General features: G+C 41.9%; 2 protein-coding genes across 2 annotated transcripts; one reads left to right on the top strand and one right to left on the bottom strand.

Moving 5' to 3' along the window:
• Positions 1 to 240: 240 nt before the first annotated feature.
• Positions 241 to 4,117, top strand: LOC138743624 (extracellular calcium-sensing receptor-like). Its single transcript, XM_069899149.1, is given in 5 exon segments — positions 241 to 525; positions 884 to 1,717; positions 2,153 to 2,380; positions 2,922 to 3,045; positions 3,183 to 4,117. Coding segments are annotated over 5 exon segments (2,388 nt in total). The 5' UTR covers positions 241 to 258.
• An 8,502-nt stretch (positions 4,118 to 12,619) lies between these two features.
• Positions 12,620 to 19,773, bottom strand: LOC138743086 (extracellular calcium-sensing receptor-like). The gene is made up of 5 exons (XM_069897900.1): positions 19,516 to 19,773; positions 15,804 to 16,637; positions 14,656 to 14,883; positions 13,644 to 13,767; positions 12,620 to 13,527 (listed from the first exon to the last, which is right to left on the bottom strand). The coding sequence occupies exons 1-5, from the start codon at positions 19,771 to 19,773 to the stop codon at positions 12,620 to 12,622; spliced, it is 2,352 nt and encodes a 783-aa protein (XP_069754001.1).
• Positions 19,774 to 25,263: the final 5,490 nt, after the last annotated feature.

Genomic DNA, 25,263 nt, shown 5'->3' with positions numbered 1-25,263 from the left:
ATTCTCGGCCGGGGTACTTGAGTACTTTCCACAGTGCACCTCCAGCAGTTTTACGCATGTTGTATCATGAAGGGACAGACAGTGGGGAGTCACTCCTTTTCAGCGTACATATCAGTGAGTTTTTCGGGTGCTCCTATATTAATAATGAATAAACCTTTTAAATAGTCTAAAGTCATATTTGATTGAATCGTTAATTTGAATTGTTTTATTACGCCTTCTTATCTTATCTGTAGTATTGATTATGCTGGCTTTCGGTTGATGCAAACCATGATTTTTGCCATTGAAGAAATAAACCAGAATCAAAATCTACTCCCCGGGATCACACTCGGGTATAAGATCCACGATGAATGCTCATCCTCCGCGATTGCCTTGAAAGCAACGCTCACTTTGATCAATGGAGAAAAAGAATTAATTGAATGCCCAGAAGGTAGAGGCTCCTCCAACGTCGCTGCCATCGTTGGGTGTGATCTATCCACAAACTCCATCGTAACCGCACGGACAATCGGATCTTTCCGAATCCCGCTGGTAATAAGTCAAATATTTATCTGCTGTGTTAAAGTGCCGATTTTCCTCTACCATCTTTCTTATTAGTTCGGTCAAAAAAAAACCAAACGAAGTGATGATTAAAGTTCATAGTAATTTACACCGCCAGAAAGAATTCAACGAACTGTAGAAAGTTTAACACTGTATCAGTTTTTTTGTGATTAATATATAATTTTGAAAAGTTTGTAAATTTTTCGAAAATTTCCTCTCATATGCATATTCAGTACTAAAAGTAGTTCAGTTGTCAAATAATTCTGAAAGAATCACGATCGATATCAGACACATACAGCGCAGGCAGGTGGGTGTCAAATATTAATATATATTTTTCCTTTCTACGCAGGTCAGCCCCTACTCCACCTGCTCCTGCCTCAGCGATAAGCAAGAATACCCTACATTTTTTAGAACTATACCCAGTGATGAGTTCCAGTCCAAAGTTCTCGCTGAACTGGTGCGGGCGTTCGGCTGGACTTGGATCGGAACCGTTCGAAGTCACAACGATTACGGCAATTTTGGAATGCAAGGATTTGTGCAACAGGTGGAAAAGTTTGGGGTTTGTATCGCCTATTCGGAGTCATTTTACAGAACCGATACAGCGGAGAAAATCAGGAAAGTTGTCCGGGTGATTAAACAAGCGTCCACTAAAGTGGTGGTGGCTTTTGTTGATATTGGTGATATGCGAATTTTATTGGACGAAATTTGGCGTCAAAATGTAACAGGCATACAGTGGATTGGAAGCGAGGGCTGGATTACAGGAAACCTTCTCCCGCCTGAAGTAAGTGCAATGTATCTCGCAGGAACAATTGGTCCGATAACCTACAGGACAGAGATCCCGGAACTCAGAGATTTTCTTCATGATGTCCATCCTTACAACTTTCCTGGAAATGATTTGGTGGCAGAGTTTTGGGAAAATTTATTCAAATGTTATTTTACCATCGATAACGTTGAAATCCCAGGAGATTTTCCAGTTCAATTTCGGCAATGCACAGGGAAGGAAGAGATGGAAGGAATAGAAAACTCCTACCTTCCAGCGATAATGGACGGAAGTTCTTACCATGTGTATAAAGCGGTTTACGCTATTGCTCATGCGCTCCACGACCTGTTAACCTGTGAAGAAGGCAACGGGCCCTTTGTGAATCACACATGTGCACAGATTTCACATTTTGAGCCGTGGCAGGTGTGTATTGATGAAGAATATAAATTGATGCCAGCGCTGGAAGGAAATTCGTGCCTTTTCTATAATAGCTCCATTGGTCTTTATTGCTCGATTTTTTGGGTGGGGTGGGAGTGGTGGTGTGATATAATCTAACAGGATGCATATCCAACAGAATAAAACGCCTGCACTTTTGCAGTCAGGTTCCGGCGTTGATGTTGAGGTCAAGGTTTTGCCCTGAGTCTTCATGCCGGGTACTCTCATTCAGTGATGATATCTCGTCAACCACGGTAAATATATTAATCCCTGAATCACCTGCCAACATATGCTCCAAAATCCATATGCCTCTTCAGATGGCAATTATCCTGCAGATTATTTCAATTATTTGGCTGCACATCTGACCTCCGCACCGCAAATCTCATGCAGCGATTACGGCGAGTCTTCTTTTTTCTTCTCTAGCTCCTCCACTATCTACGCTTCGTCAATTTCACAGCGAAGACAGGGGAAATTGTACATTTTGATGATAACGGTGATCCAGTGCCAAGATACGAATTGGTGAACTTGCAAACTAATTCGTTGGGTAGAGTTGACATTGTGAATATTGGCTCTTATGATGGTTCCGCTCCTCCAGGGAGTGAACTGGTGATGAATTTCGAGAACATCCTGTGGAGCACGACTGGAAATAAGGTATGTCCCCGTATCGTGGGTTTACACCGATGAAATGGAAGAGAACGATATGCTTGAGGGGTGGGTGGGGGTGGGAGCGGGTAAAATTTTTTGCCGATTGCTCAATGCTCCAATGGTATATGTGGATTTGTAATATCAATAGATTGTTCTTTTATTTTTTGGAATTTAGAAAGACAATTTGCTCGAGTATGTGGGCGAATTGATGAACATCTGGAGGTGAGTTGGTTGGAATTTGTGGATAAAAACTATGGGATAACCTGAGTGGATGATGATGCTTGGCGTGGACTGTGACTGTATTCGGCTGCATCGCCGTGTGAAATGATTAACGTGGCAACAATAAAGCAAAGCTCTGATGAGAATTCTAAAAACATATGAAGCTGATCTGCGCATTTTGTCTTCTTATTTTCCCCCTGCAGTTTCTGGAGGAACATTAAACGAACCTCCGGGGTGGGGGAGGGGGGGGGGGGGAAATAATTCTACAAGTTGAAAGGAGCTGCGCATTATCACTTGGATGCAGTAAGTTGGTTTTAATTTGCTTTAGATTCCACGAGCAATTTGCTCAGAACCCTGTCTTCCTGGAACATGGAAAGTGAGCCGGAAAGCGCAACCAACATGTTGCTTTGACTGTGCCGAATGTGGCGATGATGAGATTAGCAACACCACAGGTTTGGGAAAATAGCCGAGTGCCGCACTGGAAAACTGTATAACGCAATGCCAGACTATTCATTATTTCTCAAGAATTCCCAAGGTCTGTGCTCACTAGCATTTTCATATTAACCGTTGGATTTTTTTCTTCTTCCAGATTCCACAAATTGCATAAAGTGTCCCTCGGAATACTGGCCCAATCAACAGAAAACCCGATGTGTTCGCAAGAAGGTTGAGTTCCTTTCCTTTGGAGAAGTTCTGGGGTTTGTGTTGGTGACGCTCGCTCTAGTGGGAGTCTGCTTCACCTTGGCCACCGCTGCTATTTTCTACCGTTACCGGGAAACTCCCATGGTGAAAGCGAACAACTCCGAGCTCAGCTTCCTCCTTCTCTTCGCTCTCATGCTTTGCTTCATTTGCTCGCTCAGCTTCATTGGGGAACCCTCCGACTGGTCTTGCAGGTTGCGTCGCACTGTTTTCGGAGTTGTTTTCGTTCTCTGCATTTCCTGCATTTTGGGCAAAACCATTCTAGTTGTGGTGGCCTTTAAAGCAACTCTTCCCAACAGGAGCGTGATGAACTGGTTTGGACCCACTCAGCAACGGCTGGGCGTGTGTATCCTGACATTTCTGCAGGCTTTAGTTTGCGTTGTCTGGCTAAGTGTGTCACCTCCCCATCCCCTGAAAAACATGAGCTATTATCGAGACATCATTATTCTGGAATGTGACGTGGGGTCATTAACGGCCTTTTACTTGGTATCGGCCTATATTGCTCTTTTGTCCATTGTGTGTTTAGTTCTCGCTTTCCTTGCCCGGAAACTTCCAGACAATTTCAACGACGCCACGTACATCACCTTCAGCATGTTGATCTTCTGCGCGGTTTGGATCACGTTCATTCCAGCTTATGTGAGCTCTCCAGGGAAGTACACGGTGGCCGTGGAAGTGTTTGCTATCTGGGCGTCAAGTTTTGGTTTGCTGGTCTGTATTTTTGCACCAAAATGTTACATTATTTTACTGAAACCGCAGAATAACACGAAGAAACACATGATGACTAAAGGTAATTCACTGTAACTCTCGGAAAACACTGCAAACTGCTAACGTCGGAATCCTCAGTAAACAAAGAGAAGCTCGTGCAATTCAACGCGTCAGTCAGTCAGCATTCAATGAGCGCTATCAAAAGACAACTTTTCGTGTCGGGTCATCTTTTCGATTCCAGATGCGCCTGACCTCCTGAGCTCCTTCGGTTTCATCAGTCCCAGCAGACTTCGGTTACACGTTGGTGTATTTAATCTTTGCTCATTAAATATTGTCCTCCAGTTTTGATGTATCGACAGTTTAATTTTACATGACATGAACATAAATGTATTCGATTCGCAATGTTTCAACAGTAAGCACTGGACTGTACAAGGGTCCTACACAGAAAACGACGATGATATGAAGGCGACGAACGATATATATTAAAGACCACTTCATATATAATCATTACTGTGCGGTCGGTGTCACACACACACACACACACACACACACACACACACACACACACACACACACACACACACACACACACACACACACACACACACACACACACACACACACACACACACACACACACACACACACACACACACACACACACACACACACACACTCAGAAACTTTGAGTTGAACCAACCAACTGACTTCACTGGAACTCTCCGAGAGCTTATCACCAGTTGAAGTAAAGAGAAAAAGTGGGGTGGTCGTGAAACATACAAGGATAACCGAGGAGGCAGTGATGGTTGTGTTAAAAAATATAAAAGTGGACAAATCTCCGGGTCCGGACAATGTATTCCCAAGGACAATCAGGGAGACCAGTGTACAGATAGTGAGCCCATTTAACAGATATTTAAGATATCATTGGTCACGGGGGTAGTGCCAGAGGATTGGAGGGTGGCTCATGTTTAAGAAAGGGTCCAAATGTAAGCCTGGAAATTATAGACCTGTACGTCTGACGTCTGTGGTGGGTAAGTTGATGGAAAGTGTTCTGAGGGATGGCATTTACAAATATTTGGAAGAACAGGGATTGATAGGTAGTAGTCAGCATGGTTTTGTCAGGAGTAGATCATGCTTTACTAACCTTATAGAGTTTTTCGAGGGGGTTACAAAAAGATTGATGAAGGGAAGGCTGTGGATGTTGTCTATTTAAACTTTAGCATAGCTTTTGACAAAGCTCCCCACAGGAGGTTAGGAAAAAAGATGGAGGTATTAGGTATAAATAAGGAGGTAGTAAAATGGATTCAGTAATGGTTGGATGGGAGGTGTCAGAGAGTAGTGGTAGAAAATTGTTTGTCCAGTTGGAGGCCAGTGAATAGTGGAGTTCCTCAGGGATCGGTCGTGGGTCCTCTATTGTTTGTTATATATATTAACGATCTGGAAGAAGGGGTGGTGAATTAGATAAATAAGTTTGCAGATGATACAAAGATTGGTGATTTTGTGGATAGTGAGGAAGATTACCGTAGTTTAAAAAGAGATATAGGAAAGCTAGAGGAGTGGGCTGAGAAATGGCTGATGGAATTTAATACGGATAAGTGTGAAGTGTTGCATTTTGGAAAGGCAAATCTAAATAGGTCATATACATTGAATGGTAGAAAATTGAGGAGAGCAGCGCAACAAAGGGATTTGGGAGTTATGGTAAATAGTACCCTCAAAGTTGGTACCAGTACAGCGGTAGATAGAATGGTGAAGAAGGCATTTGGAATGTTGGCCTTCGTAAATTGGAGTATTGAATTCAAGAGTTGGGATGTTATGATGAAATTGTACAAAGCATTGGTGAGGACAAATTTGGAATACTGTGTGCAGTTTCAGTCACCAAATTATAGGAAGGATATAAACAAAATAGAGAGAGTACAGAGAAGGTTCACGAGAATGTTGACAGGATGTCAGGGTTTGGGTTACAGAGAAAGGTTGAGCAGCCTGGGGCTTTTTTCTCTGGAGCGTAGAAGACTGAGGGGGGATTTGATGGAGGTGTCCAAGATTTTAAAAGGGACAGAAAGAGTCAACATAGGCTTTTTCAATTAAGAGTGGGGGATATTCAAACCAGAGGCCATGGCTTGAGATTGAAGGGGGAAAATTATAAAGGGAACGGGAGGCTAAATTTCTCACACAAAGGGTGGTTGGGATGTGGAATAAGCTTCTGGCAGAGATGGTTGAAGCAGGGATGTTATTTACATTTAAGGAAAGACTGGATAATTACATGGAGGGGAGAGGATTGGAGGGGTATGGACCAGGTGCTGGTCAGTGGGGCTAGGAGGGTGGGGATTTGTTCCGGCATGGACTAGGAGGGCCAAACTGGCATGTTCTGTGCTGTATATGGTTATATGACTCCATGATCATTTTCACACCCCACCCTCCTACCACCACCACCACCCGGACATTGTAATGGTAGCCCAGTGTGAGCACGCACCTCCGTGACCCGGTTCTCTTGCCGATCAGTGCAGTACGCAACAACTGGATGAAACTGATACTTCTTTTCAGCCAGTCTGAATTTCAAATTTACAGATCATCTCAAAGTGTGCATCTCCAATCGAACAATTAGTTTCAATCATTCATTATTCAAAGAAATTAATATGTTAATCAGGGAAAAATATTTGATGGGTTGCTGTAGCTTTTATTGGGTCCTTCTGTGAGTAAGTATTGAGTCACAACAGGCACTCAGCAACAATTTTTGGGTATAGAAATATAACATTTCAAAATTTGTTCATGTCACAATAAATAGATTAAGGTGAGAAATAATTCATGTTAATTGTTACTTCATTTACAAACATCTTTCGACGTAACTGATATGCTCTTCCCTTCTTATGTATGTCCAAAAATTAGAGTATACATACCCAATCATTCAGTTAGTTTGGAATTTAGGGTGGATCTGTTTTTACTTCATTCGTTATTAAAGACGTTAATCATGGGGTCATTTTTATTTGATTGTTCGGTTGCTATTTGCTTCGTTGGATCATCCTTGGGTTCTCACGCCATGAGTAATGGATGACAGCGGGCAGCAGCGATTGCCTAAACATGAATTCAATCCACACAAATTATTTTGGAAAGCTTTCAATCTTTGCTGATGTCGAAACTGAGGGTGGCGGGGATTGATGAAGTTGCTGAGATTTCAAAATAATGCAAGGAGCTGAAGGAATCAGAAATTGCAATGCCTGGGCAGCATTATGTGCTGAAAGGCAAGATTATGTGGTTGGGTGAAAATAACTGCTGCGCACTTTGTAAATACTGATATTTGGAGGGGTTGATACTCAGAGGGCCCTGGAAATCCCTGAACATCCAATAGCAGGCCTCAACACTGCTCATGTCAGCCCAGTAAGTCAGTATTTCCCTCAATTCCCTCTCTCTCTCCTTTCTTAAATACAGGCTCACATTTACAACTGCAACAACCTTTTGAAATCTCAATACATTAGGATGACAATATTTACTATTTCCTCACTACTCTTCCCCAGGTAGTTGGGCTTTAGAGCTTTAAAGTTCAAGATATTTCCTTGCAATTTCTTCATTAATAATTTCTTTATTTGTTTTATCTACCTTTATTTCTCTCGAGTTTCTGAGGTTACTTTATTTCTTGTTTGTTCCATTTTCCTGTCCCACTTATTTTCTTCATGAAAATACTGACCATGGGCCCATTTTTCACTTCTTCATGTTCTGAATGCCTGCTTCCTCAGATGTCCTCACTGTGAGGCCAATAATTAATTTTATCTCTTTGCAATGTGTCCAGAGAAGACTATACCCGGAATATGCAACTTTATGAAATGGTCCATAAACCACTATATGATCTTATACACGTTGTTTTTGTTCAATTTGTCATTCTATTCTGTGTAAATTCAAATTCCACAAGATAATCATTCCGGCTTTTTGACAACTTCCATCGTATCCTTCTCAATAGTGTATGCAGTTCTGTTTTGTGGTTTGTTTAGGGTGGGCAGAACATTGCTCCCACAACAATTACATATTTATTCATTCCTTTTTTCACCCAAACGACTGTTGAATGAAAAAAATAACTTTACACGATGTCAGTGTGACTGGCAAGGTCATGATGTGATGTTCGTCACTAATTACCACCAAGAAAGTGTTAAATTCCTTTCCTGAACCACTGCTGTCCTCATTAAGATGCTAACAGAGTTCCATTGGGTTGTGAATCGCTAAATTAACGCTGAGCAATGTTGAAAGACCAACTATGTATTATCAGAAGATTATGACATCTAATTTGAAGAAGACAATGGTTGCGATGTTTCCATGTTTTCCAACTGCCAACGCCCTTGACTGTAGACGTAAATTGAATTGACTTGTTTGGTAACAGAATCCTTAACCAGTTGAAACGATCGTAGAATTTACAACAAAGCGAGTTATATTATAGACCCCAAATAGTCAACAGAAATTGGAAAAGCAGATATGCAGGTAAAATGCTGACCGCTATCAAAAGAGTAAAGTTGTATTACTGAGAGATTTGAACTTCCATTATATTGACTGGGGAACCACAGGACAAATACTTGGATGAGGTGGGACTTGTTCAGTGTGCCCAAGAGAGCTTCTTTATCAATATATTGATTGCCGTGGAAAAGAGAGAGCAATTGTAGACCTTCTCTTGGGGAATGAGATAGGGGAAGAGATTGAATTAATAGTGGGATAGTGTAATGGAAGCAGAGATCATATATTCAGGAGGGTTTAGACAGTTATAGAGACGGGTAAGACAGTTCCACAAGTTAAAGAACATAAGTGGGGCAAAGTCGATTTTGGAAAATTTGAAGAAGTTGATTGGGAAAGGATGTTAGCAAGTAAGTGAGCGCATCCTGATAAAGGTCGAGGTGAGGATTGAACCAGGGTCAATGTAACAGGGACCAATCAGCACACGCAGCCCAGATATCTCATTACTTTTCACCATTGATGATGCTCCTTTATTTCCCCAAGAAACGGAGAACATAAAACCTGGTTGGAATGCTGTACTTTGCATCAACATGGTTAAGCTTGGACACACTCTGAATGATCTTGGTTATAATCATTCTGCTCCGTGTGCGCCCCCGACCATCATTCACACCCTGCAACAAATACTGGCTCCAACAATTTATTATTTATTTTTAATCTAACTTATAATGAAGCCATTACAAGAAACTACGTCTTTTGATAGAAACATCGAAACTACAGCACAGATATCAGGTCGCCATTCTTGTCTGTTCAGCTAGTCGCAATAACCTGCCCTCGTTCCATAAACTTCCCGACCTCTCCTATCCATGTATCTATTCCATTTATTCTTAAAACTCAAGATCGAGTCCTCACCCACCACAAAGGCAGCTAATTCCACACTCTCGCCACTCTCTGAGTTAAGAGGTTCCCCCTAATATTCCCCTATCCACTTTCACCCTAAAGCCATGTCTTCTCGTATTTATCTCTCCTAATCTCAGTGGAAAGAGCCTACTCCCATGTACTCTGTCTATACCCCTCATATTTTTGTAAACCTCCATCAAATCTCCCCTGTTTCTTCTTTGTTCAAAGGAATAAAGTCCTATGTTTAATCTTTCCCTGTAACTCAACTCCTGAAGACCTGGAAACATTAGAGTAAATCTTTTATACACTCTTTCAATCTTATTGCTATCTTTCCTGTAGCAAGAAGACTAGAACTGCACAAACATTGGCCTTACCAATGTCTTGTATAACTTCAACCTAACATCTCAACTCGTATGCTCAATACTTTGATTTATTAAGGCTCAAGTGCCAAAAAGCCTTCTTCAGGGAACAATCTACCTATATCCCCAGGTCTCTCGGTTCCTCCGCACTTGTGTGAGCACAATACTGAAAAAAATAGGATTCGTAAATCAGCCCCTGATCATTCCCAAAGTTAATAATGGAACTAATATTGTCGGGGAGGCGGCACATTATGCCATACAGTAGTTCAAACAAACTCTGACAGATGGTTGGAAAGAATAATGAAAGGATGAGGAGCCAAGCTGAACCCAAACATTTTAAAATAATACAATAAGATCAAGTCTTGTATATGTGAGCAAATACTGCCCAATATATCCAATCTTATGTTTTGATGGCACTGAACAGAGAACGCAGATTCAGTGCAAAGCGCCACAACCTAAAAATATCTACGGCTTCAGAGATGACACAGATGATTTTAACTGGAGTTTGCATTTCTGAAGAACTGTGTTCAGTAGATAGAATGGAGAAGCTGATTTATTCACCTTGTAATCGAGGAAACCGCCAGCGAGAATGGAGGAAACCGAATCCCATTGGGCAAGATTAAACCATGCCATCCAGGTTTGACAGTTCTACTCTGCGAAAAATATTCTGTCTGTTATTTCTATCTGTTGCTCTAATAATTTTATAACAGGTCGCGTCTGTCTCCAATGCTCCTGAGAAAACATCCTCGACTCGTAGATGATACAATCTAATCCCTTGAAACCCCTTCAATGCCATCACATCTTTTCTTTAATAATTCGACGAGAAGCGTCTGCCCATGTCATACCAATAAGACCCCACAAATAAAATGCTATATAAATATGTCTTCATTAAATGATAGAATCGTACAGCTTGAACCTATATCTGCAAACGAAGATGACGTTAAATCTCCTCCCATTCATCGGTATATAGTCCAAATCCCTTCCAAAATTTCCAAAATAATTTCAACCTCAATTCTGCACATTACCCATAAGAAAGAGGAGCTTAAATACGATATTCAGGCAATGGGGTCTGCCTGCCGTTTAATCAGGAGCTAATCTATTTTCCCACTCAGCTCCACTGCCCAGCCTTCTCCCCATAACTTTTTATGCCTGGAAAATCAAGTACCTATAAATCTCTGCCTTAGATACACCCAGTGTCCCTTGGCATCACATTCTACATATTTACCACCCTCTGGCTGATTCCTCCCTATTTGTGTTCTCACTGGACGTCTATTAATCCTGAAGTTGCGCCAAATTGTCCGAAACTCTCCCATCATGGGAAATAACCTTTCTATATCCTCAATATCCACGCCTTTAGCCATTCGAAATGTTTCAATGATCTCACCCCATCCCACTCATTCTCCAAAATTCCAAAGAGTCTGGGCCAAGAGCTGTCAAACGCTGCTCATATGAAAACCCATTCCCGGACCTTGTGACCCTTCTGATCTCCCTCGATTTTCAGCACATAATCTCTTAAATGAGGAGTTCAAAACTCTCACAATACTCCAAGTGAGCTCTGGCCAGTGACTTATAAAGCCACAAAATCACATCCCTGTTCTTATATTCCATTCCTCTTGACATGAACGCCGACATTGCATTTGCCTTCTTCATCAATGACTCAATATGAAAATTTACCTTCCTGCTATCCTGCACGAATACTCCCACACCCTTTGCATGCAGGTATTTTCAGTTTGCTCCCCATTTGAATAATAGTTTGCCCGTATATTTCTTTTTCTTCCAAAGTACATGATCGTACACTTGTACTCCTTCTCAGCCTCTTCTCCCAATCTGTCTAAGCCCTTCTACAGCCTCCCTGTTTCGTTATTGCTCCTCCATCTACTTTCATATCATCCACAAACTTGACCACAATGTTAGTCATTCCTTGATCCAGGTCATTGATATAGAACAGATATGTCCTGCCTTCTGAGAGAAAGATTTCCCCTCAGATCCTGAATTCAGTTCAGGAGTCGTCCACTCCGTGGTGAAGATGAGTCATTTATCCCATGCCCTGATAATCCAATAAACATGACTTGAAAACATCAATTCATGGTGAATTTTGTCTCCACCCCTTACGATATCCTTCCGAGAGTAACAATATGCTACAACTGTATTCTCATAATCTCCTTGTTCAACTATGTTTCAGAGTCCAAACTTCTACACTTACTGCACAGTCCAATGAAGGGAAATATATTCTTCACTACCCTGTCCACTAGTCCTTGGTTTCAAGGAACCACACCCCTGGAAAATTCGGCATCTCTCTTCCACAATACCGTCCAGAGACGAGCCATTTACCCTGTTGGCCCACCTTCCTTAAACGTACCAGAATGCAACACCTCACACGTGTTAGAGCTATATTCTATTTGCTATTCCTTGGCCTGCCTGTCCAACAAATAGGGGTCCTAAGGAAAATTTAGACATACCTCCTCACTGCCCACTACATCACCTATTTTTGGTGTCATCGCCAAGCACTAAACCATTTTAACTACATTGCCATCCAAATACAGATAAAAAGCAAGAGTGCACTCAGCATATATCTCCTTGACACAACACTGGTAACATGGCCTAAAACAACACTCTTATTACCCTCTGGACCATTCTTCAAAGCCAGTATAAATCCAATTCGTCACTTCTCAATGGATCTCACATGATTTAAATGTTCATATAATCCTGCCGTGCGAAACCTGTCAAAGTGATTCCAAATGTCCAGAATGGTCTCAAAAGCTAATCCTCTATCCTCTTGACACCTCTTCAAAAATAATACTGAGATTCGCATGATCCTGGTAGGAATAGAAATTAGCAAAGGTTTAGCTTGATTTACTGAACAGTGTGAAGTGAATGAAATCTGTTTTAATTGAAGAACAATTATACAAACAGACGTTTCTACAGATACAAGTACTGAGAGTTACAAAGAAGTTTCTTTGCCCATCATGTGTTTCTTCGTGTTATTCTGCGGCTTCAGTAAGATAATGTAACATTTCGGTGCAAAAATACAGACCAGCAAACCAAAACTTGACGCCCAGATAGCAAACACTTCCACGGCCACCGTGTACTTCCCTGGAGAGCTCACATAGGCTGGGATAAAAGTGATCCAAACAGCGGAGAAGATCAACATGCTGAAGGTGATGTACGTGGCGTCGTTGAAATTGTCTGGAAGTTTCCGGGCAAGGAAAGCGAGAACCAAACACACAATGGACAAAAGAGCAATATAGGCCGACACCAAGTAAAAGGCCGTTAATGACCCCACGTCGCATTCCAGAATAATGATGTCTCGATAATAGCTCATGTTTTTCAGGGGATGGGGAGGTGACACACTTAGCCAGACAACGCAAACTAAAGCCTGCAGAAATGTCAGGATACACACGCCCAGCCGTTGCTGAGTGGGTCCAAACCAGTTCATCACGCTCCTGTTGGGAAGAGTTGCTTTAAAGGCCACCACAACTAGAATGGTTTTGCCCAAAATGCAGGAAATGCAGAGAACGAAAACAACTCCGAAAACAGTGCGACGCAACCTGCAAGACCAGTCGGAGGGTTCCCCAATGAAGCTGAGCGAGCAAATGAAGCAAAGCATGAGAGCGAAGAGAAGGAGGAAGCTGAGCTCGGAGTTGTTCGCTTTCACCATGGGAGTTTCCCGGTAACGGTAGAAAATAGCAGCGGTGGCCAAGGTGAAGCAGACTCCCACTAGAGCGAGCGTCACCAACACAAACCCCAGAACTTCTCCAAAGGAAAGGAACTCCACCTTCTTGCGAACACATCGGGTTTTCTGTTGATTTGACCAGTATTCCGAGGGACACTTCATGCAATCTGTGGAATCTGAAAAATAACGACTTCCAATGTTTAATCTGAAAACGTTCAAGAGCACTGAACTTGGGAATTCATCAAGACATTCCTGAATAGTAAGATATGAGTGAGAATTGTCCTGCACTGACCTGAGGCGTTGCTAATCTCACCTTCGGCGCATTCTGCACAGTCAAAACAGCACATCGGTTTCCCTTTCTGCCTCGCTTTCCTTGTTCCAGGAGGACAGGGTTCTGAGCAAATTGCTCGTGGGATCTAAAGCAAAAGAAACATTCTCAGGTTATCCTTATCACAGACCAATGGTATAATAGTGTGCAGGGAAACCTGCTGCGATTTTGTCCACTGGGCCAGTCTTATCTACCCTGACATTCAATATAGTCTTTTATGATGTATGAAGTCCTGAACTCAATTTCTGAGCTAATTTCCATGACGCTCAATGCCTGCATCTTTGAAAATCCACCAGGATCCATATTAAATATATCCCCTTCACTCTCTTGGTCGGAGAATTCTTAAGAAATTTCTGCAAAACGTAGTCTTAAACGAACAGCCTCTTATTTTGTAACAGTATATCCTTTCCAGATATGCAAGCAAAAGTAAAAAAAATCTTTTCCATTACTACCCTGGCAAAGACACTTTGAACTTTTCATTTTTTTTTTATGTGGACATCCCACATTCCACTTTAATTATTCCCCCTGCCATAATGCTCTTTAATTCGTAAGGGATTGCTTAAAGGAATAGTGAAACCATTACCCTGGACCCAATTGTTACTGAAATATTTTGCTTGAGAAAATTTGTCATTTGGAGTTATGAAAGCGTGCACATAACGAGTCAATTAGGTGCGATTAAACCAGTGATTTTCAAACCTTTTCTTTTTCACTCTCATATCACCTTAAGCAATCCCTTACTAATCACAGAGCACTTTTGGCATGGGGAATACTTAAAGTGGAATGTGCGTTTTAATAAAAATGTTGTTCACCTCGCTCTAAACTCTTAATTTGTAAATACAAATATCAAGTATTCACTTGAAGTTTAATCAAACCAGAGCATCAGTAATTAGCAATGAGAGCTAAAATCTCATATCTCTTCCCTCAAATATGCACTTTTTTCATTTGCCAATGTAAAACCACGGTCAAGGAGACATACCTGATTTCCAGCTGTGCTCCACATGATATCCGCAACATTCATCACCAGTTTGTGCCCTGCTGGAGCTGAACCATCATAATAGCCAATGTTTTCAATGTCAACTCTACCCTCAGAATTCTTTTTCAAATTCACGAATTCGTATCTTGGCACTGGATCACCATTTGTATCAAAATATACAATTTCTCCAGTCTTCGTTGTGAAGTTAACTATGCGTAGGTAGTGGAGCAGCTGGGGAAAAGAAAATCAAGGAAGATTAGCCTTGATCCCTGCCGTGGATTTGGTGTACGGAAATACAGACAATCAAATTCACTGTACACTTAAACCAATCAAATTTTCTGAAGGGTAATTACCGCCTGAAGGAACATAGTGATACTGGTGGCGTCTAATGTACACACCTCTGAACATGGGCCAAGGATAAAAAATAAAAAAAAACACTTAATGGTTTCAAAATGGCCGCATGGCTGTTAAAGAATTTTGCCTCACAAGACTTATTTTCCAATCTAGGTAACATCCTGGTAAATCCACTGTGCACCTCTCCACAACTTTCACATCCTCCCTATAATGAAGTGACCAGAACTGAACACAATACTCAAATCTATGTTCTCATCCAGAGATGTGTGAATCTGCAACATTACCTCTCGATTCTTGCACCCATTATCCTTATTAATGAAGCTCAACATCCAATAGGCGTTCTTTACTATCCTAGCAACCTGCATGGCAAACAAAAGATGTATGCATGTTCCCTCTGCTTCTCCACACTGTTAAGTCTCCGAATATTAACCCTGTACTTAGGCTTCTGGTTCGGCCACCCTAAATGCATTACCTCACATTTATCCAGATTGAACTTCATCTGCCACTGTTCTGACCAACTCTGTACCATATCACGACAATCTTCTGCTTTATGCACAGCTCCTTTACCTCTAAATTAGCTGCCACATTTAACATTCTTTACTGGTCGATCCATTATCCACTTGAACTCATTGCCTGAGATGAAAAACAATCTTCTAACGATCACATTGTGAATTGGTTGCTCAGATGTCATAGTCCAGGATGAAATGCACGCACAACAAAATGGAACAAGATTAATAATGTGACAAGGCATTGTCCATTGAGTGTTTAAGCTAAGAAAGGATGTACATTTTTCTTACCTGCCAAGGCTCAAAATTTGAAATCTGTGCACACGTATTATTTAAAAAGGGCCCTTTGCCGTTTTCACAGATAAATAGGTCATGGAGGGCATGCGCGATAGCGTAGACCGCTTTATACACGTGGTAAGAACTTCCATCCATTATCGCTGGAAGGTAGGCGTTTTCTGTGCCTTCCATATGTTCATTTCCTGTGCATTTCATAACTGGAACTGGAGAATTTCGTGGGCTTGACATGTTGTCTATGCTAAAAGAACAGCTGAATAAATTTTCCCAGAACTCTGTTATCAAAATGTTGCCAGGAAACTTGGAAGGATGCACATTTTGAAGAAAATCTCTGAGGTCGGCGATCTCTGTCCTATGGTTTGCAGGACCAATTGTCCCGGCGAGATACATTGCTGCTTCTTCAGGCGGAAGAAGATTTCTTGTCACCCACCCTTCGCTTCCAATCCACTGTATGCCGGTTACATTTTGACGCCAAATTTCGTCCAACAAAATTCGCATATCACCGCCATGAACAAAGGCCACCACCACTTTTGTGGACGCCTGTTTAATCACCCGGACAATGTTACTGATTTTTTCCGCTGTATCTGTCCTGTAAAAAGACTCAGAGTAGGCAATGCAAACTCCAAACTTTTCCACGTGTCCCACAAATTCTTCCATTCCAAAATTGCCATAATCTGTGTTACTTCTAATAGTTCCGATCCAAGTCCAGCCAAACGCTTTCACCAGTTCAGCGAAAATTCTGGACTGGTACTTATCGCTGGTTATAGTTCTAAAGAATGTAGGGTATTCTTTCTTATCGCTCAGACAGGAACAAGTGGAGAAGTAACTAACCTGTAGAGGAAGATGCAAATTTGTAAATGAGAAGTACATGTGTGACTGAAGATGTTGGAATCTGGAGAACAAAACAATCTGCTGAAGTAACTCAGCCGTCGACCAGCGTCAGTGGGAGAAGAAGAATGGTCGAGCTTCGGGTCGTGAACCTTCATCAAAATTGAGAGTGCGGCGGAAAGATAACCAGAACAGTGGGCAGAGGACAATCGGTGATTGGTGAAACAGGGAGCAGTGAACGATGACAGACAATGGTCCATTAATATGCAAGTGCCCAACTCGGGTAAAGAGAGGCAACAAGGGTCAAGGGTGCAGGGGAGGAAGATGGTTTATGCAGGGCGGCGTGGCAGACGGATAAAGGAAGTGATGTGGAAACAAAATGCTACTGCTGCTGGAATCCTGTAAGTGGATAACATGATAATGAGGTGAAGCTAAGTACAAATTGGAACCGAAAGAATGGTAGGGAGATATGTAGGTGAAATGTGGGTGGAGGAGAATGGAACCAGAAGGGGCAGCTCATGAGAAATTGTGCGGACTGGATGTCGTTGTTTGGGAAAGGGTACATAAATGCAGAAACGGTAGGGGTGAACCACAGTAGTAGCTGGGAAAGAGAAAGAGTGATCCGAAATTGGAAAATTCATTGCTGATGCTATCGGGCCGGAGAGTTCCCAGGCCGAATATGAGATGTTTATCCACGAATTTATGTTGGGGTTCACTCTAGCAGATGGACAGGTTACACTGGGAATTGGAAATGGGATTTGAAATTGCATGAAACTGAAACTCAGTATTCCCATTGCAGAGGGAGCATAGATGCTTTGCGAAATGGCCCCGTGGTCCACGCTTGGTCTCATCAATATAGATGATTCCACATTGTGAGCATCGAATGCAGTGAACTGAGGTTGGAAAAGATTAACGTGAATTTCTACCTCACGTGGAAGGGCTTTCTACATCCCTGGATGGTGCTGAAGGAGGAGATATAAGAACGTGTTCCATCCCCTGTATTGGGGATCCAAAGGAATCGATGAAAGGGGTAGAAGACGAGAGTCACAGAGGAAATGAAGCCTTGGGAGGCAGATACAATGCAGAGGCGTAGATGCAACTGGTGCTGAGATCTAACTGCATGATGGGAAATAGTTAAGGACGAGCACAAAGGGAACACTGTTCTTTATCTGTTTGGGGGAGGGCGCGAGTGCAGAGCTCGATAATTACGGAAATATGGGATATGGCTCTACTGACCAGAATGGAAGGTCTTCTTTTCTGAAAAAGGAAGACATTTCAGATGTCCCTGAATGGAAGGCTTCGTCTTGAAAGAAGATGCGTCAGAGACGGATAAACTTTGGAAAAGGCAGGGCATTCTTACAGACGATATAGTGGGATGAGATTCGTGCAGGTAGCTTGCACAAGTCAGTAGGCTGGGAATAATTGTCAATACATAATTTGTTTCCTGAGATGGAGACAAGGACATCTAGAAAGGGTCGCGATATGTCAAAAATGGTCCAAGTAATTTCTGAGCAGTTTGATGTTTGTAGCAAAGTGTATACCATCGACGAGTTCTGCACAGATGGAGGAAGCATTCCTAAGGCAAATATCAAAGTAACGGATGGTTACAAAGTTGGGTGGTGGCGATGCTATGGACATGGAAAAAGGAATGGTCAATATATCCCACTAAAGGAGATGGCAAAGGTGGTACGTTTTAGAACTGGTGGTCTGTGGTTTGCAGTGCGACACGCTCGGTGCTGGGCACATTACTGTTTTTCGGCATGAAATGGTTTCAGTGAAAATGGACATAAGCTTGTTTAACAGGTTCTGGGATGATACTGGAGTATAAGACGTTTGTCAAAAATTGCAGCAGGATTATTGTCGGTCGGGCAGGTGGCAGAGGGGTGGTTGGTGGAAATTAAATGTTAGTTTAATTTTAGGAGATCTAACATGCAAAGTGAATTGTAGGAATCCGGGGAGGGCTGAAAAGCAGAGGAATACAGCTGCATAGTTCTTTGAAAGTAGATTAATAGGTAGAAAGAGAGATTTTAAAAAAAATGATTTTGGCACATTGGCCTTCACCAGTCAGAGTTCTGAGTGCAGACGTTCGGAAAGTCAGGTGCAGTTGAAAGGACATTTATGATACCGCATTGCAGTATTGCGTTCGTCACCACGCTGCACCAAAGATATGACGCCAGAGAGGGCACAGAGAAGAATAACGAGGATGTTGCGAGAACCTTGGACCTCATCTATAGGAAGAATATCACTAGGCTTTGGTTTTATGCCCTGGACTTCCGACGATGAGGGCTGATATTAGAGTGGTATATCCCAGTAATAGATCAAGAGAACGCACAGTCTTTTTCTCTGAGCGGGGGAATCGGTAACTAAAGGACATAGGTTGAAGGTGAGGGCAACCCGTGGAGTATTTTGCTTCAGAGAGTGTTGACTGTATCGAATCAGTTGCCGGAGGAGATGGTTGAGGACGCTGTTCTTGCTACGTTTAAAATATTGATGGATACCTGGATAGCACAGATTTAGAGCAATGGTTTTCAAACTTTCTTTCCACTCATGTACTATTAGGCTTGGGAAAGTTGGTCAGAGAGGCCCGTTTCCACGCTTTGTGACCCAATATCCCCATCCATGAATATTTATAAATATAAGAAAACCTGGTTACAGCTTGTGCGTTATCTGATGTATCGCTTGTGTTTGATTCGCATCTCGCATTTTTGCCTTTATACATTACTTACTACAATAAACTTAAGAGAAGCTAAGCTAACTTTTCACAGGACGTGTTTGCAAATGGCGCACAATCTCTGCAAAATTCCAAGTTCTATAATTTATTTTTGAGCCAATGAGGAGAAGGAAGATTTTTATCATCTGCAGTCAAATATTTGAATATTACCAGCGGGATTCCAAAGGATCCGATTGTCCGTGCGGTTACGATGGAGTTTGTGGATATATCACACCCAACGATGGCAGCGACATTCGAAGAGCTTCTACATTCCGGGTATTCAATTAATTCTTCTTCTCCATTAATCAAAGCCAAAGCTGCTTGAGAGGCTATCGCTGAGGATGAACAGTCATCGCGGATCTCATACCCGAGTGTGATCCCCGGGAGTAGATTTTTATTCTGGTTTATTTCCTCAATGGCAAAAACCATTGTCTGAGCCAATCGGAAATTTGCAAACTCAAAACTGCGGAAATAGAAATGGGACACGATCAAAGATTCTTAATTCAGAATTAAACCGATATTTCACACTTCACTAACAAAATATTTTCCAAACTCAAAACTGTTCGACAAATGCAAGAAGAGATGATAACGTTTATCAAATTAAAAATTCCATTAAACTAAAAACTATATTAAATTTTGATTGTTCATAAAGGACAACAAATGGACTATTCCATAATTTCTAATGAAAGTTACCGACCAACCAAATAAAGGCGAAATGTGGTGAGGAATTGACACAATTATTAATTTACAATTATCCTGTAAAATGGATAAACATTAAAAGGTCAGATTGTGGATGTTGAAATAAATAGAGCACATCTAGTGTGCAATGAATTTAGCAGGTTCCGTAGCATCTGTTGGAAGAGAGACGGAGATAAGATTTTGGGTGGCAGACCCTTGGTTTGAATTAGCTTGGTGTTGATTTTCAGTTGCGAAGTAAATGGACAGGCTGACTAAAACCGAGAATACGGGATTGGCCATTCAGTGGATTTTTTTCTGGGTGTATTCAAGAGGAAGTATTGATTTTCGAGGAATCAAGGGAATCGAGGGAAGACGGGGGATTCTCAGGAAAATAAAGTAGACCTGAAGAGTAAGCCATTGTCATTTTCAATGAGGGTGCAAGCGCCGACTCCCGCTTCTATTTCATACATTCCCGTGTTTATTGGTATGTTGGTCAACGCAACACATATCTGTCTAACGTAGTGTGAGGATCATGTATTTCCGTGTAATTAAAAAAAAGCTCAAGAGTACCTCGGATACTTGTTGGTGGAATGGCACCAGAATCAGAGATATTTCGTTCTTTGCCAGTTACAGTACGTAAAATGAGTTTTATATCCCGAACCTCAGGAAGAAACTAAAAATAGACTTCTCTCTCAGAGGATCGTAAACAATTATCGCTAGCGTGGCTACAACAACCTAGCTACATCGTCTTGAAGACATCGCCTCGCTCTAATCCTTTCCGGAGATGTAACCTGCAGAAAATGCAACTGCTCCATCAGCAAAAACAAGCCAACGTCGGCAGGTATCCCCAATCTATCACCGAACATCACCCAGTTCAGATTTCACCGAAGGTCTTATGCCTTGATGTCGGATGATGAATTTAAATTTACATTTTAAATTGAGATATACAGCACGGTAATAGGCCTTTTCGGCCTAAGAGCCGGTGCCACCCAATTGACCTACAACCACGGTATGTTTTGAACGGTGGGAGGAGGCCTAAGCTCCTGGAAGAAACCCAAGCAAACACGGAGTAAACGTACAAACTCCTGACAGAGAGCATGGGATTCGATCCCATGTCCGCTGAAATAAATGAATCATTCATCGTGGAAATCCGATCAATACGACCTGTACCATCACAGATAACAAATGATAACTAGTTCCAACTCGCCTGTGGAAGATGCCTTCTGCACAGGCTTAAGATGGAAGGTGCCCTATTAAGTGATGACAGAGTTCATGATCAAGATAGTCCAGTACCTCATGGAAAATGCATGGATAGCCTAGCACATTCACCCTATTTCTTTTAAATCTCTGCACAGGAAATCTACATCAATCCTTCTCTCTTTGCTTTTCTTTCTCTTGTACATTAAGGGGAGCCGGACAATACTAATGGTGATTCTTTACCTTAACAGGCAACATTTTAAGTACTCTATATCATGAATGTAACATTTTTAATGTATCCCGTTACCATTAAAAAGAACCTTGAACCGTGAACATACTTATGTTGCTTCGCTACACTGTATGATGGAGAAAATAACCATGTACATTGTAACATTCACTGTTGTAATGATGAATCAGCAGGTGGCAGTGGAAGCGAACGATCGGATTGTACAAAGGTGTCACCCAACTATTAAATCTCCAATTCCAAGATCATCTTCATCGATACTTGCGATTTCTACGGCACTGTCCTGCAAACAAATGCAGGGTTTCAAGGGGCAGACTCACCTTCTGCACCCAGTGTTCTTCGGAATAAAGTTAAATGAATGGACGTCGTGAATGGGATCTAAATGCACAGTAAATATTCCCCCAACGATGATATCTCCATCTTTGGCTAAATCGGACAAACTGACTTTTGCTCGACGCATGCAGACTTCTCCGTACGTTTCCCGCTTAGCGGCCAGCAACAGGAGAACCAGAAGTCGAAGCATTGATCAGGTAACTGTCACCGCTGTCACACTTTAAAGGGAATAACTCGGATTCATATTGTCTCTGTTAAGACCTGGCGAAATCCCAATGCGATCTGCAATTGTAGCCATGTATAATTTCCAACCATGTCATGGTATATAGCGACACGAAGTTAAATCTGGCTGATCACAAGGGGATTTGAAAGAAAATAAAAATTACATCTAATAAAAATAGACAGATTTTCACTCCCAGATGAGTACAGATATTTTCAAATGAAACAAGAAACTTCAGAGAGTAATAAGGCATCTTGCCGCTCATAATCGCCAGGAGATGTTAAATTATCATTAGGCACCCATTACAAGAGGAATAACTCCAAACCTATTCTGTTCAACAATAAATCCATGAAAGGACGTGAATTTCAATAGTTGATTGCTTGAAGTTCAAGTTGGTTAAATCTCCCTTTTAATAATGTTTTCCCCTCCGAATGAAGACAAAAGAACCACAGTTTCACAGATTAGGAATGGGCGCTTTGGCCAAGTTGTCCATACCAATCATGTACGTCCCATTTCACTGCGCTTGTTCCATGTCTCTCTCTAAATGTCTTTTAAATGTCTCAATTGTTCCACTCTCTCCCATGCTTTCTGGATAATTGCTTCGTTGAGCCACTCTGTGTGAAACAGTTCTCCTCACGTCTTGACTACATTTTCTCCTCTCATACACTATACAGTAGTTTGACCTTCCCTTATGCTGAGGGGAAGCATCAATGAAAATTTACTTCATCTCTGCCTCTCATTATTATTTTTAATCCGTTGTAAGGACTCTCCTCAACCTCCGACAGTCCAGAGAGGAAAGTTCCAACCTATCCAGTCCTTCATATAATATTGGACTTTTTTTTCCAAAAAATTTGCTTCCTGAAATTGAGGACAACTTCAAGCTTAACACAAAGGTAATTTCGCAATTCCTGCATCATGTAGGAAGTTAGAGAAATAATAAATGAACTTTTATTGAATTCCACATATTGAACCGCATAATGATCCTGACTCATTGTGTTAGTTCAACTGATCTAAAAATGTTTCCTCCTGATTTTCGTTTGTACTCAGCATCTGCTGCGTCTCGTGTCAATATCCAATAATAGTCGGCCAGCCTTGATGGATTCCAGTTGCCCTACTATCGTTTTTCAATGGTCCATATTTGCCACTAACTGCGCCAAGATCAGCAAGTGCGAATGGAGAAAATTAGTTTCAATGACATGTTGAACTTCATGGTTTCTATGGTTGAAGTAGACTTAAAATGTGAAAGAAAGTCACAAAATAGGCTGTATCTAAAAGAAACTGACGTTATAGGAATTTTTTAAGGTTATTTTCGTGATCCGCGGCCCAAAATGCATATAATACACTCAAATATGTTCTGGAAGAAAAGTATTCGTTGTCCAGTTTAATTCATGCCTGACAGTCTCAACAATATTCTCGTGAATCTTTTCTGCACATTTCGAAGTTACTTATATCTTTCCTTACGTCCAATGACCAGATCTGCCGACAATAGTCCATGTGCGAAACCAAAGTATTGTACACTTATTATATGATGTCCCCAATCCTCGACTCAATGTGCTGACTGATTAATCCAAGGATGTTAAACGTTTCTTTGCCATTCAATTTACACTGTCACCATTTTGGTGGAACTGTGTATCTCTACCACCAAGTCCCTTGGTCGACAACAAGGGACTTACTATTCAACATACAGGTCCGGTATAGACTGTCTGCAGGACAGTAAGGGAAACAGCGTGGAGCAGACCCAGGACTCGGCAACTGGTGAGTGTCGGGAGCAGGACTTTTCAGGGCGTTTAAAAGGGAAGCAGCCTGAAGTCCACGAAAAGACTCCGAGAGCGCGAGAGCAATGCACAGAAGCAGGAGCAAATAAAAGTGATACAGGGACAGAGCGGAGCGGCCATTATGGGAATGGAGAGTGTAAGAGTGGGAACATGAGGCTTGAGCTCAAACGTTGCGCTGAGAAAGTGCAGGTGAGGAGCAGGTAGTGTTTTTGTAGTGGTTATATAAATGTCACCAAAGTAAGGGTAATTAAATCATGTAGAGAAGCAGGGTCAGGTGATGTGTTGTAGCTGCATGGTATGGGAGCTGGTGGACCCCGTTTTGGTTGCTCATGGCTACATCTGTAACAAGTGTTGGTTGGTCTAGTAATTGGTTGGTCTTGATGACCTCAAGTCCAAGCGTCAAACACCGCGACACATCGGGGAGGGGGAGTGGTACCTGGATACTTTGTTTCTGGAAACAGTCACAACCATTAGAATAGCTACCTCAAATTCGGCCTTTGGTCAGGAACAAGAGGGTGTGACTGCGAGTGAAACGGTGCTGGAGGAACCTCTGCCCTTGATCTTGTTTCTCAAGTCCGAGATTCTTACTCCTTGTGTGGAAAATAGTGAGGGATGTTGGAAAGATCATGGCACCGTAGTCCATGAAGCCATTCGGGGGTGGGGGGCGGGGGATGAGACAAGAGAAATACAGTGGTAATTGGGGAGAGTATGGTTGGGGGAATAGACAAAGTTCTCCGTCGTAGGTATAGAGGGTGCCAAAGGCTGTATTGCCTGACTGGTGCCCAGTTTCGGACATCAGATATTAAATGCAAATGAATTTGCAATGAGAGGAGAAAGATCCGGTTGTAATGGTCCATGAAGGTACCAATGACGTAGGTAGAATTAAGAAAGAGGTTAGGCCGCGGGAATTTGAGGAGCTAGGAACTAAATTAAAAAGCAGAATCTAAAAGGTGGTAATCTCTGGATTACAATCTAAATCATGTACAAATTAGCACAGGGTCCAGAAGATTATAGAGTTAAATGCGTGTCTTAAGGATTGGTGTGGGAGAAGTGGGTTCCAATTGGCAACTCCAGTATTAGGGAAGGAAGGAAGGAGCTGTCCAAACGGGACGGGCTCCATCTGAACCACGATGGGACCTAGATCCTGGCGAATTGGATAAATTCGACTGTGGGCAGGGCTTTATAGTAAATACTTGGGAGTGGTTCAACAGATTGGAGAGTGCAGATAAAGTAAAAGCAAAAGTTAAAAAAAAAGAGAAAAGAGAAGAGTGAATAAAAGTCATGCAGAAGAGGTAAAGATTACCAAGTTTTTAAAACACATTGAGTGTAAGGGCACTTCATGTGAATGCCCATGGTATTCAAAACAAGGTCAGTGAACTTGTGGTATGAATCAGAACAAAGGGATATGATTTAGTGGACATTACAGGAATGTGGATGCAAGGCAGGCAGGACTGAAGGACAGACAGGAAAGT

This window comes from Narcine bancroftii, chromosome 9, assembly GCF_036971445.1.
Source record: "Narcine bancroftii isolate sNarBan1 chromosome 9, sNarBan1.hap1, whole genome shotgun sequence".
NCBI classification, from domain to species: Eukaryota; Metazoa; Chordata; class Chondrichthyes; order Torpediniformes; family Narcinidae; genus Narcine; species Narcine bancroftii.
Note: the sequence above shows the minus strand (reverse complement) of the source record. Positions and strands in the feature narration are given on the sequence as shown.

Bases quoted from the DNA above. Each gene is read 5' to 3' on its own strand.
- LOC138743086 (XM_069897900.1), bottom strand. From the start codon at position 19,773: ATGGTTTTTGCCATTGAGGAAATAAACCAGAATAAAAATCTACTCCCG. The intron at 13,768-14,655 runs GTATGTCTCCTT...CTTTTGCTTTAG, and splicing joins GGAGCACAGCTGGAAATCAG to ATCCCACGAGCAATTTGCTC. The intron at 13,528-13,643 runs GTCAGTGCAGGA...GTTATTTTTCAG, and splicing joins TGAGATTAGCAACGCCTCAG to ATTCCACAGATTGCATGAAG.